The sequence below is a fragment of the Carassius carassius genome, chromosome 39 (genome assembly GCF_963082965.1).
Source record: "Carassius carassius chromosome 39, fCarCar2.1, whole genome shotgun sequence".
Taxonomy (NCBI): Eukaryota; Metazoa; Chordata; class Actinopteri; order Cypriniformes; family Cyprinidae; genus Carassius; species Carassius carassius.
This window is the reverse complement of record NC_081793.1, coordinates 19,916,914-19,933,328: the sequence shown is the minus strand read 5'-3', so window position 1 is coordinate 19,933,328 and position 16,415 is coordinate 19,916,914. Positions and strand designations below refer to the sequence as shown.

The window sequence follows — 16,415 nt, the reverse complement described above, 5'->3', positions numbered from 1 at the left end:
TCATTGCATTTAAAATTGTCAGAAGAAACCTTTTTCGTGCAGTTCAAATCTGAATAGCATCAATTTATTGAAACATTAGTATAATTGCTTATTTTGTCTTTAACATTTACTTTAAATTTCATTTTTATATACACGTTTTATTTTAATCTCTTAATCTATTACTGTAGGCTAACTTTTTTATTGTTCTCGTCTATATGTTATCAATATCTGTGCAGGTTTTATACATTTATAAAAAAAAATCTGATTCGAGAATCTGATTAAATATATTTCCTAGCATATACGTTTACGTTCTTTTAGTAGCCTAAATAATGTGACAAGCAGAAAAAAAAGGTCCTCGCGTGCAACACTACGGATGCCAACTGCCGTAAAACTCCAATGAAGAAGAAGCAGAAGAAGAAAGCGTCTCAGGTCAGTCACGTGTAAGGGCTCAGCGAGGTCGTTCAATTGCGCATGCGCATTTGCCTTTAGTTTTACCGCGCGGTGACCTGCTCCCGTCAAAGTGAGGAACATCCATCATCTCCGCAGTAATATATTCGGCAAAGCTGAAAGGTAACTTATTTGTGTTTATTCATATTGCGTATTAAGTATTACCCACCAAATGTAACAAACTGAAGATTATAAGTGAATAATAAACGTGCTCTGTCGAGGAACCTAGCAAGCCACGTGTAACCAGAACTGGGTTATTCTCACAATCAGTCCGGTCATTTTTACATTCAATACACTGGATTTTTTTTTAGTTAGTTCAGTGACTGTAATTTAAGTTTTATCAAGGAAAGTCATGTGAGAAGCTTATGCGTGTTGTATTGATATATTTATACACACAGATAAGTATTGCGCGAGGACATGGCCTACATGATCACGTTCATTGAACCTTATGTCTCAGTGCTTTGCTTGAGATATAACTTCCCTATCTGAAGCTCTAATCAAACTCACCTGGACCAACTAATTATGGTCTCTGAGATCACTTGAAATTGTCAGACAGTTGTAATGTTGCAGAGTTTGAGCTGAACTCTGCAGGAAGATGGATCTCCAGGAGCTAAATTTGACTAACTTTAGACGTGCATCATCCCAATCACACACACAGTGACCCATGGTACTGATTAACAATGTATTTTACCTCTCAGTAAGACTAAAGAAGAATGAATCGAGCCTTCTCTCAGACCCTGATGAGACCCAATCTCCCTTTGAGGAGACCTGCGACTGGACCGAGTTCACTTGCTCCTAGAAGCCCAGCACCAACGTTTCACGAGCTCGCTCAAGAAAATCTGCTAGCAAGTGACATGCTAGATGGTAGGGTTGAAATGATTTTAGGCATTACTCATGCATGTTGTAAAAAATACAATCTAGATGATTCTTTTTCCCACTTCTTCAGGTCCTATGGGTGATGCCGTTCGAAAGGAGAATGTGTTTTCTGCCAAAAATAGTCCGAATGTATGTATGTGATAACCTGTGATAAAATAAATGTAAAAAAAATTATAATAATAACTTTATAAGTCAAAATCCTAAATTCAAACTAATATGTTTTAATTCTTTGACATTGGTTGTATTTTTATGTGGATATATTTGATATATTTTCCACTTAAGGCTTTAAAGGAATAGGTCACCCAAAAAATAAAAATTGTCATCACTTATTTCCAAACCTGTATGGATTTCTCAATGAGAGCCAGAAATATTTAGTTGTCCACATTCTTCAAAATATCTGCTATAGTCTTCAGCAGAAGAATTAAATTCATATACAGTAGGTTTAGAAGAACTTGAGGGTGAGTACATAACAACAGCATTTTTATATTTGGGTGAACTATCCCTTTAACCACAAATCGGAGCATTCAGTAGTAGTTAAAGAATTAAATTTTTTTTCTGCAGTGTGGAGACTTTTTGTCTCCCTCCCAGACAGCAGGGTCTATGGTGAGCCCGCTGGTAAAGCTGTGCAATTACTGCAGTCACCAGGGTAGGTTACTTTGCTCGATTTCAGTCTTCAACATTTTTTTTCAATTTTGACACCCTGCAAAACATTTTTTTTTACACTATTTTGTATTGTTTTCCAGTACAAATATCTAAACATTAAGTCAAGATACATTTATTTGAGAAGGCAATATGCAAATGTTTTTGTTGGTTTTGTTGAGCAGAATGAGTAGAGTAATGTTTGTTAATAATGATTTCTTGTGTCCTGTTTAGGAAACTTCAGGTGCAATCGTTGTAAAAAAACATACTACTGTTCTGTAGCTTGTCAGACTCAGGATTGGAAAGCTCACCGACATCTCTGCAAACCAAGCATCCTAGAAGTTGCCAGGTACTAGCAAGATTTGTGTGTCATTTGTGTGTTCGTTTGGAAGCAAAATGCAAAAACGTGCTTTTGTTCAATTAGTGATAAAACTAAGGAATCCACAGCTAATCCAAGTGGAAATGGACTTGGTGGCCTTCAAGCTAAGGTATTTCATTGTTTGCTTTAGTGACTTAGTTGCATTAGTTGGTTATTCACAGTAAGGGCATCACTTTTTTTTTTTTATAATAAAGGAAATCTGTGTTGATGTACAGCCAAAGAGAATGTATCGACGTGATTTGCGCAAGAATGTTGTTTCCAAAGGATCTGAGATTCAGGTACTTTTCTGTTTAGGTCTACATTGCTTTATGACCCATGTACAGATAATATACATCACAGAGGATCTTTTTTCAGGGTACAGTGATTGATCTGAGGAACCCTGGGGAATTCTCCATTCACCTGCAGTCAGTGGAGATGATGGAGTCCCTGAAAAACATCACCACAGAGCTCCAGAAGGCCTATAGTACTTCATTTGCTGCCGAGTACAAGCCTGAAATCGGGGAGCTCTGTGCTGTAAAATTTTCTCTTGATCGGGTGAGGCACTTCTTTTTTTTTTTTTTCTTTTTTTTTTTTTTTTTTTGTTACATTTGTCAGAGATCCAGTGATTTACTGTTTTTGTGAAATGGGCATTAAAGGCAGGGTAGGTAAAAAATGTATAAACAACTTTCTTCCAAATTTGTTTAAACTTTCTATATATATCAATGCATTAGGGCTGAAACGATTCCTCGAGTTACTCGATTACAAAAAATGATCGAGGCAAATTCCTCTGCCTCGAAGCCTCTTTTAATTTATTTTAAATCTCACGTCAGGTTCTTTCGCAATGATTTTTTAATGTGACCCAACACGTTTACGTCACCCACAAAGCGGAAAGAGACACAAGTGCTGCGTCCGACATGGCATACTGCAAGGAGTCAGCCGTGTTTTGATTTGAGGGCGCGGGCAAACGTACAGAGAATGTTGTGGCGTGTGTCCACTGCAAGATAGAGCTGGCATACCACAACTAGGGCCCTATGATTTCCGCGATGCAGAAAACGCGGAGGGAATCGTGGAATCCAGTCATAAAAACGGAATTTACAGTTTAACGCATTGCACTTACATCAAATCACGATATGGACTAATATCTGTAAATGTTAAGCCGGAACAGTCTATTTAAATATGAATCCTGCATGTTCTGCGTGTCTGTGTTAATGAATGTAGCAGAAGCTCGTCTTCATTCATTAAACACGGAAGCGCGCGTGACGCTCCGGTGATTTTAGCATCTGCTGTCTCAATAAATAAGGACGTGAACACATGAACAACATCTCCAGAACTGCTCTGACAGTCTCTTCATGAGCATTTGACCATTTGATTTGAGTAAAACTAGCATCACATCACATACACAGAACTGTAAAGGTACATCAACCCGTCAAAATAAAAGTCCAGTTTAGTGTAAAAACAAGTATTTGCCAGATGTATTACTATTGTTCAGCAGAATGTACTACTACAAAAAAAAATAAAACACTTTTTTTAAGCTTAAATCACACAACATTTCTTCCATGTTTTCTTTTTACTAGTAAATCCCATTTGTTTAACAAAAAGTTAAGATTGCTTAATTTTCAATAATTAAAAGATAAATTAAATTAATGTTTTATCCGTTTAATGTGCATCTCAGAAAATGCTTTATTTAAAACCCCAACTGAATGGCACTTAAATGCACTTAATTCATCTGTCAACTTTATTGTAATTGTTCACAGTACAAGTACAGGCAGAGAAACAATGGGTAATAATTGTTTTTTTTATGTATGCATTGCATTCTATGCATTTTAAAAAATAAAAATATTTTTTTTCTAAAAAAGGAAACTTAGTTGTTCATTTTTAGAGACCCAGGAGTCTTATTTTCTCTTGCATAATTAATATTGCACTTTAATTAAGCAAAAACATATTTTATCCGATTAATCGATGGAATTTTTTGTAGAATACTCGTTTACTAAAATATTCGATAGCTACAGCCCTACAATGCATAATTAAAATGTAAGTACTCTGATAAAAAGAGTATAAAAATCGAGTGACTCTAGACTGTTTAATCTGTATTAAACACAGCTCATTATTTCCATTCGGGACGAAACATAGGATTGGCTTAGGCGACTGTCTCTCGCAACCATGGCAACCACCTTTTTGCCACACATGACCTGCCCACTTGCACGTGCACGTTTGATTTGAGGAATTCAAGAGGCATGGATCCTAGGAATACCAAAACAATGGCAGAGAAACAGCAAGCAAAATTCACAGTACCGGCCTATGCAATTAGTGAAGGCAAACCAGGCAAAAAAATGGAAGACCGTAACAGTACAAGAAAAGGCAATGAACAAAAAGTCTTTGGATAAATAAAGAAATAAAACGTGAGTTAATATCGGCGTGGCTTTCCAGCGATGGCGAGAACTGAGGGAACTCAAGGGGCTGAAAAGTGACTCCTTAATGGCTTTATTTCTGCTGTACAGGTAAATCTTTCTTTTTGTATTTTGCCCAGAAGGGAGGGGGTGGAGTGAATGGAAATAATGAGCTGTCTTTAAAACAGTCGTGAGAGGTCTACAGACACTCGATTTTTATACTTTCTTTTTCAGAGTACTTACATTTTAATTATGTATTGATATATAAATAAAGTTTAAACGAATTTGGAAAAGTTTTTTATACATTTTTTACCTACCCTGCTTTTAATGTACCTGTTTGTCAGTGCACAGCTTAACAGGACAATGGAGTTATTTATCTCAGAACATAGACTGGAGTGAGTTTTGTAGTGCTCAGTTTGGTCTCTTTCATGTTGTTTTAGAACTGGTATCGAGCTGAGGTTCAGTCAGTCGATGTGGCCAGCAGAGTTGTTAGTGTGCTTTACATCGACTTTGGAAATGAAGAGAATGTTACACTTGACAACATAAGGCCTCTCTCCGAGAACATTGATGCTGCACCACCATTTGTGAGTTATGTTTCCATGCTATTATACATACAGATTATTGTAAATTTGAAAAATGTCCATAATTATTATACATTACCGTATTTGTTCTACGTGTGTGTAGAAATATATACAGTAAAGTTTTACATAAACTTTGTTGTATCTACACCGTTAACTATAAAAAAAGGGGATTATGCCAAATACATGTTTTTTTTAAACCGAATACTGACCTGAATAAGATATTTGACATAAAAGATGTTAACATGCAGTCCACCAGAGAAATTAATAGTTTAATTTATTAAAAATGACCCAGTTCACAAGTTTACATGTGCTTGATTCTTAATACTGTGTTGTTAGCTTGATGAGCCACAGCTTTTTTGTGTGTGTGTGTGTGTGTGTGTGTGTGTGTGTGTGTGTGTGTGTGTGTGTGTGTGTGTGTGTGTGTGTGTGTGTGAGACATTTGTTCACGAGTATTTTGATTGTCCTAAGCAGTTAAACTGAGCTCTGTTCTTCAGAAAAATCCTTCCAGGGGGTGAAAACTTCACACACACACACACACACACACATATATATATATATGCTTGAGAACCACTATGGATTTTATTATTTTCATGCACACACCGCACTATAATGTGATGCATGCAAAATACATAGTTTCGGCCCTTACAAAGTCTCTATCCACAAACAGATGTACAGTGTCTGCAGATATAAGGTATTTCATTGCACTTTAACAAGTAATCTGAACGGCCTTTATATGTGCACTATTTTAAACGAGACTTAATTCCACAGTAATGTTAGAACGCATCTTATTGTTTCTGTGGCAGTGCGTCGAGCTCGTCATGACTGATGCATCAGTTCAATTCAACTTTACTCCAAATATATGAACTTGCCTGTTTTAAATACTGTATATTTAACGTGTTTGTTTATTCCCAATATTAGTGTTAAACTGCTGGACTTTAAATGAAATCTACTAGTGATTTTCATCGTTGACTGATTTTGCAGAACATTTAGACTCAACTTCTGTGCGCAGATGCGGCAGATTTGTTCCAAGACGCACTATGTGAGTTGCGCACGACTATATATGAACTAGCTGTTTTAAATACAGTGTTTTTATATTTAACGTTAGTTTATCAGTATGTTTTAAAGTATATTTTTTCGATTATTGGTGCTTCCATAGGCTCTCTCCTGCGCGTTTTAAAATCTCTTTGCTCCACCCATGCACGATAAGATCGTTTATCGTCGATCTCACGGGCTGACGATATGACAATTTGAAAAATGACCATATCAGAATCAGAATGAGCTTTATTGCCAGATATGTTTACACATGCGAGAAATTTGTTTTCTTGATAGAAGCTCTGCAGTACAACAGAATGACAGCGACAGAACAAAAAAAAACACATAATAAAATAATAAAATAAAATAAAATACAAATAAGTAGGTAAGGGATGACAATATACAAATTGACAATTGTAAGTCAGGTGTATTACAAAAAGCAGTTATGTATGTACAGGTATATTATGTGCAAAGTTTAAGTGTACACAAAGTATTTTTATATGCAAACGTTTTGTATGTGAAATGTTATTCACATTATTAAGTGAGGTCAGTTTGAAATAAAAACTACAAAGTGTAAGTAAAATTGACAGAAAACTGTGTGTGTTTGTGTGTATATAATTATTATTAGTAATTTTTTTGTAAAGCTCAATCTTGTTAAATGATTTGTCATGCCTCTGTGCTTTTGCCAAAGTGGATTTTTTTTTTTTTTTTTTCTGACAGGCTTTGCAGTGTTGTGTTGCTGGGGTAAAGCCTCTGACAGGAAGTTGGACAGGCGAATGCAGTATTGCTGTTAGGCAGTTAATTGCTGGAAAGAGTCTGACTTTCACCGTGTTGGATATCATGAATGATGGAGCTCTGCTTGCGGTAGATGTCCCTCTAAGCACTCTTGGTAGGGCATTCATGGATTATTTATTGCAGTGGCTGTTTGAAGAGCTTTGTGTGAAACAAGATTTTCAATCTAAATTTGTTTCACAGGTAAATACATGAGCATTTTCCTGATAGAGCAGGGCTATGCCATAAAGGAGGACGTTCCTTTCAAACCACAAATTGAACATGACATCAGTGAGTTGCTTCTTTATCTTGTCTTTCATGAAATGTTTCATATTAATTTTTCTCAACTCCATCCACTTGCATCTATCTTCAGATTCATTGATGACAGCATCCTTTGAGAACTTCAAGCGCTTGTCTGGAGGAAAGAATGAGAACTCTGACGCCAGGCCTCCAGAGTCGTTGACTCAAGGAGTGGGTGACACATTCACTGCTATTGTCACCCACCTCCAGTCTCCCTCAGAGATCCTCTGTCAGAAGCTTGAGAATGCGGGTGAGTTTTCTGCAACTCCAATTAAAAGACAATTTTATCTCAATGTCGTTATTGCTGCATGACATAAGTGCAGAGGTGGGTAGAGTACCCAAAAACTGTACTCAAGTAAAAGTAAAAGTACTTCTAGAAATATTTACTCAAGTAAAAGTACTAGTCTTGAATAGTTACTTGAGTAAGAGTAAAAGAGTATCGGATAAAAAATCTACTCAAGTAGTTAGTTACTAGTTACTTTGGGTCATATATACTGTACTGAGCCTATTTTTATTTAGATATATAGATAAAATGTATGTAATGTATGTGTGCGTGTATAAATGTATATATTTCATCAGCCTTTACTCCCAATTTATGTAATTTATTATAAAACCCTGTCTGTTTACTTAAGTAACAGATATAGGTGTCATGCCATAACATATTTTTAATACGACTGACTTTATATTAAATGTGAATTTAACATTGAAAGTTAATGTGATATAAATATTGCTACTAATCAATCTTTCATTGTTCAGAAAGAGAGCAAATAACATTTACATTATTAAAGATAATTTTCACTGACAGTCTAGATTTCAATCACTCTCAGAAACTCCCATTAAAATCACTGAAACTGCTAACACTGTGAAATAAATATCTTAATTAAAGATTCGTACACACATCTGCACTTTGTTGTTCCTGCGAGAGAATTTGCCAGAAAGAGGTCTACAGTCAGCGAGCGAGTGAAGGAAGTAGGGCTGGGCGATATATCGAATATTAGCGATACTATCAGAATAATTGTGACGACGATGTACAATTTGAATATATCGGGAATATCGAATATTTCAAATTCAAGCATACTTTCCCAAAAGAACGCGCCGAATGTCCAAAAAAGGAACCTGTAACTGCTGACTGCTCTACGCCCCTCTACTACGAGAGTTGTAATGATAGCGGTTGCCAGATAACAAGAGTTTAAATCTCCCAATCAGAGCTCCACTGTTACAAGGATACATTTTCTGCCCGGTGTTTGCTTATTTTAATCAATCTGGCAACCATGCGCACGTGCTCACTCCTCATAGGGGAAGACCCGCCGATGATAATCTGAAAACACTAACAAGCTGGAATTGAGCGATCTAATGAAAGCGTCGTTCAGCCGGTCTGTGTTCTGTCATGAGATCTCAACTGTATTGTTTGCGTTTGTGATCGCAAAATAAATGCACTTACTGGGGGTGGTGTTGGCGCAGTGGATAAGACGCATGCCTTTGGTGTGAGAGACCCGGTTTCGAATCCACTGTGAGACACCAATGTGTCCCTGAGCAAGACACTTAACCCCTAGTTGCTCCAGAGGCGTGAGACCTCTGATATATATAGCAATTGTAAGTCGCTTTGGATAAAAGCGTCAGCTAAATGAATAAATGTAAATGTAAATGTACTCGACCGCTGATGTTTGAATAGAGAAACATAGGCTATGGCCATTTGGAATTACTATTGGGGAATTTCACTGATGTTTACCAGTTTCCATAATATAGACCGAGAGAATGCAAAAGTCTTTGGTATTCATTTATATATATTTATATATAAGAAATAGCTATGTGCTTCAGCAACTAGCTCCCCATCTAAGAGGGTTTTTAGTGTCAGTAGGAACATAGTTTCATGCCACAGAGCTTCTCTTAAAACCACAGACAGTTGACAGACTTGTGTTCTTAGCTTAAAAACTTGTTAAAAAATTAAAATAAAATACTTATCCCAGGTGCATAGTTTAAATTGTGAATTGCATGCACTAAAAAGTTGACAGAATGCACTTTCTGTAACTGTTACTTAATTTGCACTGCTTCAGTTACATATAGGCCTACATGTATTCATTTAATAAAAAGCAGTAAGTGATCTCTTGGTCTAGATTTTTTAACTGCTTAAATTAGCTGTTTAATCTAAATGTTTTTTTTTTTTTTATGGGCAAAAGAAAATCATGTTTTATTTTTTATTATTTCAATGCAAACATATCGAGATATATATCGAATATCGTAAAAAATTTGACTATCGAGATATCATTTTTTTTTGTATATCGCCCAGCCCTAGAAGGAAGCACCGGCATTTTAGCGATGACTCATCTGAACGCCTCTGATTGGCCAATGCTTAAATAAGCTCAAAAGAATCATGTGTGATTGGTTATAATGCGCAGCGCTGTATAAACGCATCTATCTCTGGCTAAGCGCCAGCAAGCAATCACAGATCTGAATTTAGCAGCTGATAATATGACTCGCTGAACGTACTTGCACTAGTGTGATTGTATTAAAATTAATAAAATCTTAATCAGCTATTTTTTGTCTTTTGGAAGCTGCATTCAACTTGACTCCCCTCTGTTATAAGCCACACACATACAACAAGCTAATGTCACAGTGGTATCGTGTGCTGTAATCGAATGTAGCCCAAGTTATTACCTGTTAAACAGTAGATGGCACACGCGGTGTTCATCTAATAAGGATCTCCATCGCTAGCAAATAATAACCTTTGCAGATTTCAATTCAGTGCAGTTCCATAGCCACGTTTTCAACGCTCTTTCTGTTCTTAAACGTTACAACTCCGAGTGAACCACTTCAGACGCTCAGCGCGTGCGGCAGGGAACTGAACGACTCATTCAAACTGATTCATGAACCAATTCACTCGTTTGCCAATTGGTTTGATCAAGCCTTTGAACAGAATTGACTCAAAAGAATGAATCATTCGCGAATGGGCATTGCTCATTGCCCAGAGAAAAGTAGACGGCGCGTTTGGAATAAACTGAAGCATTTATAACATTTTTGATGGGGTTCCCTGATAAGTCACACTTCAGGGGCTAAATATCAAGTTTTTGGGCTCGCTTCAACCCGCGAACACAAAAATCATCCCACAGCAAAAGTGTTCAAGTAGCCCAATTCCTCGGCAGCACTGCTATATTTATTTTATCTGCTTCATTCTCAAATGATCCTTCAGGAATTATTTAAATATGTTGCTGTTGACAGTTGTGACATAAGACAGTTGTGCTGATTAATATTTGTCAAGACTGTAAATTTCTTTTCAAAAAAAATTTTTTTAATTACAAAAACATTTGTAATGCAAACCTGTTACATGTATTTTACTGTCACTTTTGATCAATTTAATGCATCCTTGCATTAATAAATGCTAATTAAAAATAAAAACAGACCCCAGACTTTTAGAAAAAGCTATTTAACATCTGTTGTCATTTTCTGCTTTTTTATAAAATATATCCTGTAGGTTCAGTGTATGATGTAATCTTCATGTATGTAGGTGTAATCCAGCAGTTGCAGGCAAATTTAAGGGAGCACTGCTCAAAAACTCCAGCCAGTGAGAACTTCAGACCTGCACCAGGAACTGTCTGCTGCTCACTCTTTTCTGGTCAGTACTGTCTTCAGACATTTTTTTCATATTTCTTTTTCCTTCCATACTGTTCCTTCACATACATGTCTTCTGAAGTGATTTCCATGCGTTACAGAGGACAACCAGTGGTATAGAGCTAAAGTTCTAGCATATTCCTCAGAAGATCGTGTGTGTGTTGGCTACATAGACTTTGGAAACTCTGAGGAGGTTGAGTTATATCGGCTACGACCAATCAGTAATGAGTTGCTGGCTTTGGCAACTCAAGCAATCCCTTGTTCTTTAGCAGGTACAATGCAATTATTAATTCACTGATCATTGGCTCAGCATATACAGATTTGCATGCATGCAGAAAAAGTCAAAGATTACTACCAAGGTTTCTTAATTCTTTAACATTCATTTTGCTCTAGGTATAAAGTCTCCAACAGGCACCTGGCCAGAGGAGGCCGTTTTGATGGTGAAACGTCTGGTTTGCAACCGCTTCATTCGGGTTGAGATTCTGGGTAAGAAGGATGGTAGGGCTCTGGTGTCCATGATTGATGAGTCTAGTGACCCTCAGACCAATGCCGCTGAGGTGTTGGTTAACATGGGTTATGCTGCCATTGAAAGTGTAGAGTCCGAGAAGAATGAACCGACTCAAGCCCCCTTCCCGGAAGTGCCTTGTAAGTGAACAAACCTTTTGTATTTATTTATTTAAGCCATTTCTAAAAGGATAATTGATGTACATTTCCAAATTTGACTCTAGCCCTCAGTCCACCTGTTGTTGAGAAAATGGAGTGGACTTGTGCTGAACTTCCGTTTGATGGCCAGAAGGTGGAACTGGTAATCAGTAGTCTAAAGAGCATTGATGAATTCTACTGTTATAACTACAGCAAAGCAGGTGCGATTTGTCCATCAGTGTCATTTTTTCTACTTTGTGGGACTCATTACGTTTGTGATTAAGTATTTTGTGGTTATTTCTGGCAGATGCACATATCCTGACAGAGCTGTCCTATGAGCTCATGAAGCATTGTGAATTGGAGAGATCTTCCTTTACCCCAACTGTGGGAAAACCGTGTTGTGCTCTCTTCACAGGTGATACTGACTCATCCTTCAGAAGCAAACACCTTGGTCAAAGTAACAAACTTACAATGAAAGTAAACAGAAACAAACCAAAAAGTACACTTTTTTTTTTCTGTATTGAATCAAAAATATATTTTTTCAGGATTCTTTGATAAATAGAAAGTTCAATAGAACAGCTTTTATTTGAAATGGAAATCTTTTAGAAACACAATACTGTGGAATCCTTTACTGTCAGTTTTGATCAAATTAATACATCCTTGCTAAATTCAAATATAAAAATAATACTAATAATCTTGCCATAAACTATTGTACAGGTTTGATTTCCAATATTTCTTTTTGCTCCCTGTTTGAAGGAGATGCCCGCTGGTACAGGGCCATGATATTAGAAGTGTGTGAAGAGGGTAAGGCCAGAGTTTATTTTGTGGACTATGGGAACTCTTGTGAGGTGGAGGCAGCACATCTAAAGGCCATCACCCCAAGCCTGCTCAAACTGCCTTTCCAAGCAATTCGGTGCTGGCTTGAAGGTTTGTTTCTCTGTTGGTGTTGGTTTGGCTATGAATTATTTGAAATGATTTATAGGATCTTTTCCACTGATTAACTACACTAAGTAAATATGTATTCTGACTATGAAGTGTGTATTCTGTATATAATATTGTAAAGGCATTGTACATATGTGTGTGTGCAGGAGTGGAACCAGTGGAGGGTCAGTGGAATAAAGAGGCAATACATAAGTTTCAGACTCTTTGTGCCGGTCAGCCGTTGAGTGGCAGAGTGCTGTCCATCTCTGAGAAGGGTTATGGGGTGGAGTTGGAAAGCGCCGGACAAAGCATTGCTGCCATGCTCATCTCTGAGCACCTGGCTAAACCTTATGGACAGGTGAAACCGCCTCCTGTGCAGCAAGCTAAACCAACCAGTCAGATTGAGGATCTGCCCACCCTTAAACCCATTGAACAGAGTCCACCTGCTGAAGAGCCTTTAAAAGTGAACAACAAGGGAGCTTCCAATGACACAGAAGGTTCAACCTCATCAAGTAAGTTAGCATAACTGATGCTGAAACCTTGTGTATGTATCTTATCAAGTTTAGTAACTGCTATTACTAGTAATATGCAAGTATATTTTTATTTATATTTTTTGTTCTTGTGTATGATTTATGTTTACTTTCATCTAGTCGGCTCTTTTCCTTTGAACTGGAAAACATTGGAGCTGTCTTGCACTGATACTTTCCAACCAAGGGTGGCAGCAGTGATCAGCCCTAGTCTTTTTTACATAATGAATCCTGGACAAGGTCTGCACTCATAGCATAGCATTTAAAGCATAAAGTCTAGCTAGACTGACTATCATGGTTATATTATCAGTACTATCATAGCATATTTTTACATTCAGCTGATTTTTGCCCCCCCCCCCCACAGTGAATGTAGAGGGTCTGAAGGCTGTTATGACTGATGTTGCAAAGTACTGCAGCAAACAGCCAATCCCCAATCATTGCCACCCTTTACCAGGAGCGGCTTGTTGTGCACAATTTTCAGGTCAGTTTCACCTTCACCTATAGCTTTTAGACAGAATCATCAACTTTACATGACCTGTAGTGTTATTAATCTGTATGGTAAGTATTTTTAAAGAAACGGCAGTATTTGAGAACTTGCAGTTCTTTTCAAAATTTGGGTTCAGTAAGATTTTTTTTGCTTTATTTCTTTCAGTAAGGATGAATTAAGCTGATAAAAATGGCAGTAAAGACTTTTACATTGTTACAATAATTTTTTTCAAATACTATTGTTGATTTTTTTTTAACTTATCAAAAATTGTAGCTTGAGCATTAAATCAGCATATTATTATTATTATTAATGAAGGATCATGTGACTGAAGATTGGAGTAATAGCTGCTGAAAATTCAGCTTTGCCATCACAGCAATAAGTTATTTTAAATGGTAATGTTTCACAGTACAACTGTTTTACTTTGTTTTAATCAAAATCCATTATCATTTTCATGATTTGTTAAAAATATAAAGGAATTACTATATTACCCATTATGTATTTGTAATGAAACATTCCAAAATAACTATTTAAAGCAATAGGGGAGGACTCATTGGTTGAATTCCTAACTAAGCAGGTAATTCTAGGTCTGAAACAAACACACCTGTAGTCATCAGCTTTTAAACTATAGCTATAAAAGTGGGTGCACCCATCCACTGTTTAAGTATCTGTTTTAAAATGTTTTTTTAATACATTAAACATTATCTATATAAAATATAATGTTTTGTCACTATGTGATGTGGTTTTATGTGAGTGTATATGATGCTATGTGATGTGTTTGTGCTATAAATATCCCCTAAATCAGGGGTGTCAAACTCCATTCCTGGAGGGCCTTGAGGGTCGTTCCAACCCTGGTCCAGCACACATACCATGTAGTTTTCAAATACGACTGAAGGATTTGATTAGTTGGATCAGGTGTGTATAATTAAGGTTGAATCTGAACTCTGCAGGGCTCCGGCCCTCCAGGAATTGAGTGACACCTCTGCCCTAGACGTTCTTTCTTAAAGCATTCAGATTCAACTCTGCTTATTTAGGTGACAAAAACTGGTACCGAGCTGTTGTGTTGGAGGTAACAAGCAAGCATGCACATGTAATTTACGCCGATTATGGAAATATGGAGACGGTCCCTGTCTCCAGTATCCTTCCCATCACAAAAGAACTTCTCCAGCTTCCATTCCAGATTGTCAGATGTGCACTAGCAGGTAAACCTAGCACATGAGCTCTAATCTAAATGCACAAATCATTGCCAATGTTAAAACCATTATAGGTCACAGGATAGATTTAGATTTCTTATTTAAGCTATGATGAGTCATGATTGTGACCCTGTTGTTTTTTCTTCACAGGTAAAGAGAACTTCCCTACAGTGTGGCCCACTGAAGTTTTGGAACTCTTTGGGATTCAGTTGAGCGGGGGCATCCTGGCATCTCTGCATGGCTTTGATGGGACCTCCAACTTGCTTACCCTTACCCAGCAGTCCGGTCAAACTAACAGAGACATTAGTTCCATTATTATTGGAGCTCTGCAGAAAGGACAGAGCAAGGCTAACTCAAAGCCGCCTGTCATTGCTTTTGAGGAAAAAAAGAATGTAGATCAGCGGCAGACACAAACCGTCAGCTCAGTCAAGGCCACAGAACAACCTCAATCTGCACATGTTGAGAAACCTGACCCTGAAGATCAAGCCCCACCTCTAAGGGTTGAGAAACCAGGTGAGGAATTAAAAATTAAGCAGAATTCATGTTAGCAAGATGTGTAGTAATATAAGTGTTTACAGGACTTGCGCAGGAATTTGCCCAGGATCTTTAGCAATGAAATTCTGGTGCACAGGTGCTGTTCCACCTGGTGTTCTCAGCTGTAACTCAAAGGTGTTATTTAAAAGGAGCCTTGTCATCATTTCCAGGGGAGCAGTTGTCAAACATATTTATGTCTGCTTTCAGAAAACACGTCCAAGACTTCCAATGCACCAAGACTGGAATGCACCGAGATGCACAAAATTACAAGCACAAAGGACAGCAATGGTGGGTATTGTTGTTGTTTCTGAGACTGATAACTTGCAAGAGATTTGAGCATCATTAAAAAAAAATGGTTTAGCATAGTGCATGACTAACTTCTGGTTTCTTCCTAAGTGGCTACCTGATGGGAGCTTTAAAATCCAATTGTTGACTTATTGTTATTTTTTTTTATTTATCTGCTTGATTCCCCCCCCCCCCCCCCCCCCCCCTTCTTTCTAGTTCCTCAATCATGCTGCTGTCTTGAGTTGAAACAAAAGGTTGGCAAAGCTGCAAACACAAGTCATGACTTTTTTGCAAAGCAAATGCAAGCCAATATGTTAATTAACGCATACATATGACTTGTTATATTTCTTTTAATAGTCTTTTCCCTCTTTCAGATTGACCATATTGAGAAATTGATTCTCCTCCTCTTGAAACAAGCTGGTGGAACCAAATAGTGACTCATCAAGATTTTCAGTGTCAAGTTCAAAATGAATAACCACTGCCCAGGACCTTTTTTCCTTTCTTCCATCAGTGAAATGTTGTGTTTTTGAGTTAATGTATCAGTGGTGTCAAACATGCATCTTGTCTCTGTCAGCACTTGAGAAAATAGATTTTATATTCAGAGGCATGATTATTTTATTTTTCTTTTATTGCACCAATGTTATTGCTGGTGTTGTTTTATTATATACAATGTTTATTGCTTCTTTTTCAGTGGAAAAAATATTAACCGTTAATTATGCAGCATTGCCATTCAGTTTTTTGTCCATCAAAGGCTAATTTTGTTCAAGTGAGCCTTTTCATGCAGATTAAAAATACTTGAGTTTGTTTGAAGTCTTGTGTTTTTATTTATTCACCTAGTATGACTGATTTTCGT

At 37.1% G+C, this 16,415-nt stretch overlaps 1 protein-coding gene across 3 annotated transcripts; it reads left to right on the top strand.

The window, feature by feature from the left end:
* The first annotated feature begins 384 nt into the window (after positions 1 to 384).
* Positions 385 to 16,372, top strand: LOC132121574 (tudor domain-containing protein 1-like). 3 transcript variants are annotated; one of them, XM_059531098.1, is made up of 25 exons: positions 385 to 549; positions 1,125 to 1,290; positions 1,373 to 1,431; positions 1,864 to 1,948; positions 2,176 to 2,290; positions 2,366 to 2,429; positions 2,536 to 2,598; positions 2,675 to 2,854; positions 5,127 to 5,270; positions 7,020 to 7,188; positions 7,275 to 7,361; positions 7,444 to 7,620; positions 10,873 to 10,980; positions 11,078 to 11,248; positions 11,370 to 11,621; positions 11,705 to 11,839; positions 11,926 to 12,033; positions 12,375 to 12,545; positions 12,707 to 13,051; positions 13,190 to 13,306; positions 13,431 to 13,547; positions 14,585 to 14,752; positions 14,894 to 15,565; positions 15,779 to 15,816; positions 15,937 to 16,372. In XM_059531098.1, exons 2-23 carry the CDS (start codon positions 1,140 to 1,142, stop codon positions 15,289 to 15,291), a joined length of 3,384 nt encoding a protein of 1,127 aa, XP_059387081.1. In that variant the 5' UTR covers positions 385 to 549; positions 1,125 to 1,139; the 3' UTR covers positions 15,292 to 15,565; positions 15,779 to 15,816; positions 15,937 to 16,372. The 3 variants fall into 3 exon arrangements, with proteins under 3 accessions (XP_059387081.1, XP_059387080.1, XP_059387082.1); XM_059531097.1 differs by having other exon boundaries at positions 2,515 to 2,598; XM_059531099.1 differs by lacking the exons at positions 1,864 to 1,948; positions 2,176 to 2,290; positions 2,366 to 2,429; ... (1 more) ...; positions 2,675 to 2,854; positions 5,127 to 5,270.
* The last annotated feature ends 43 nt before the right edge of the window (positions 16,373 to 16,415 follow it).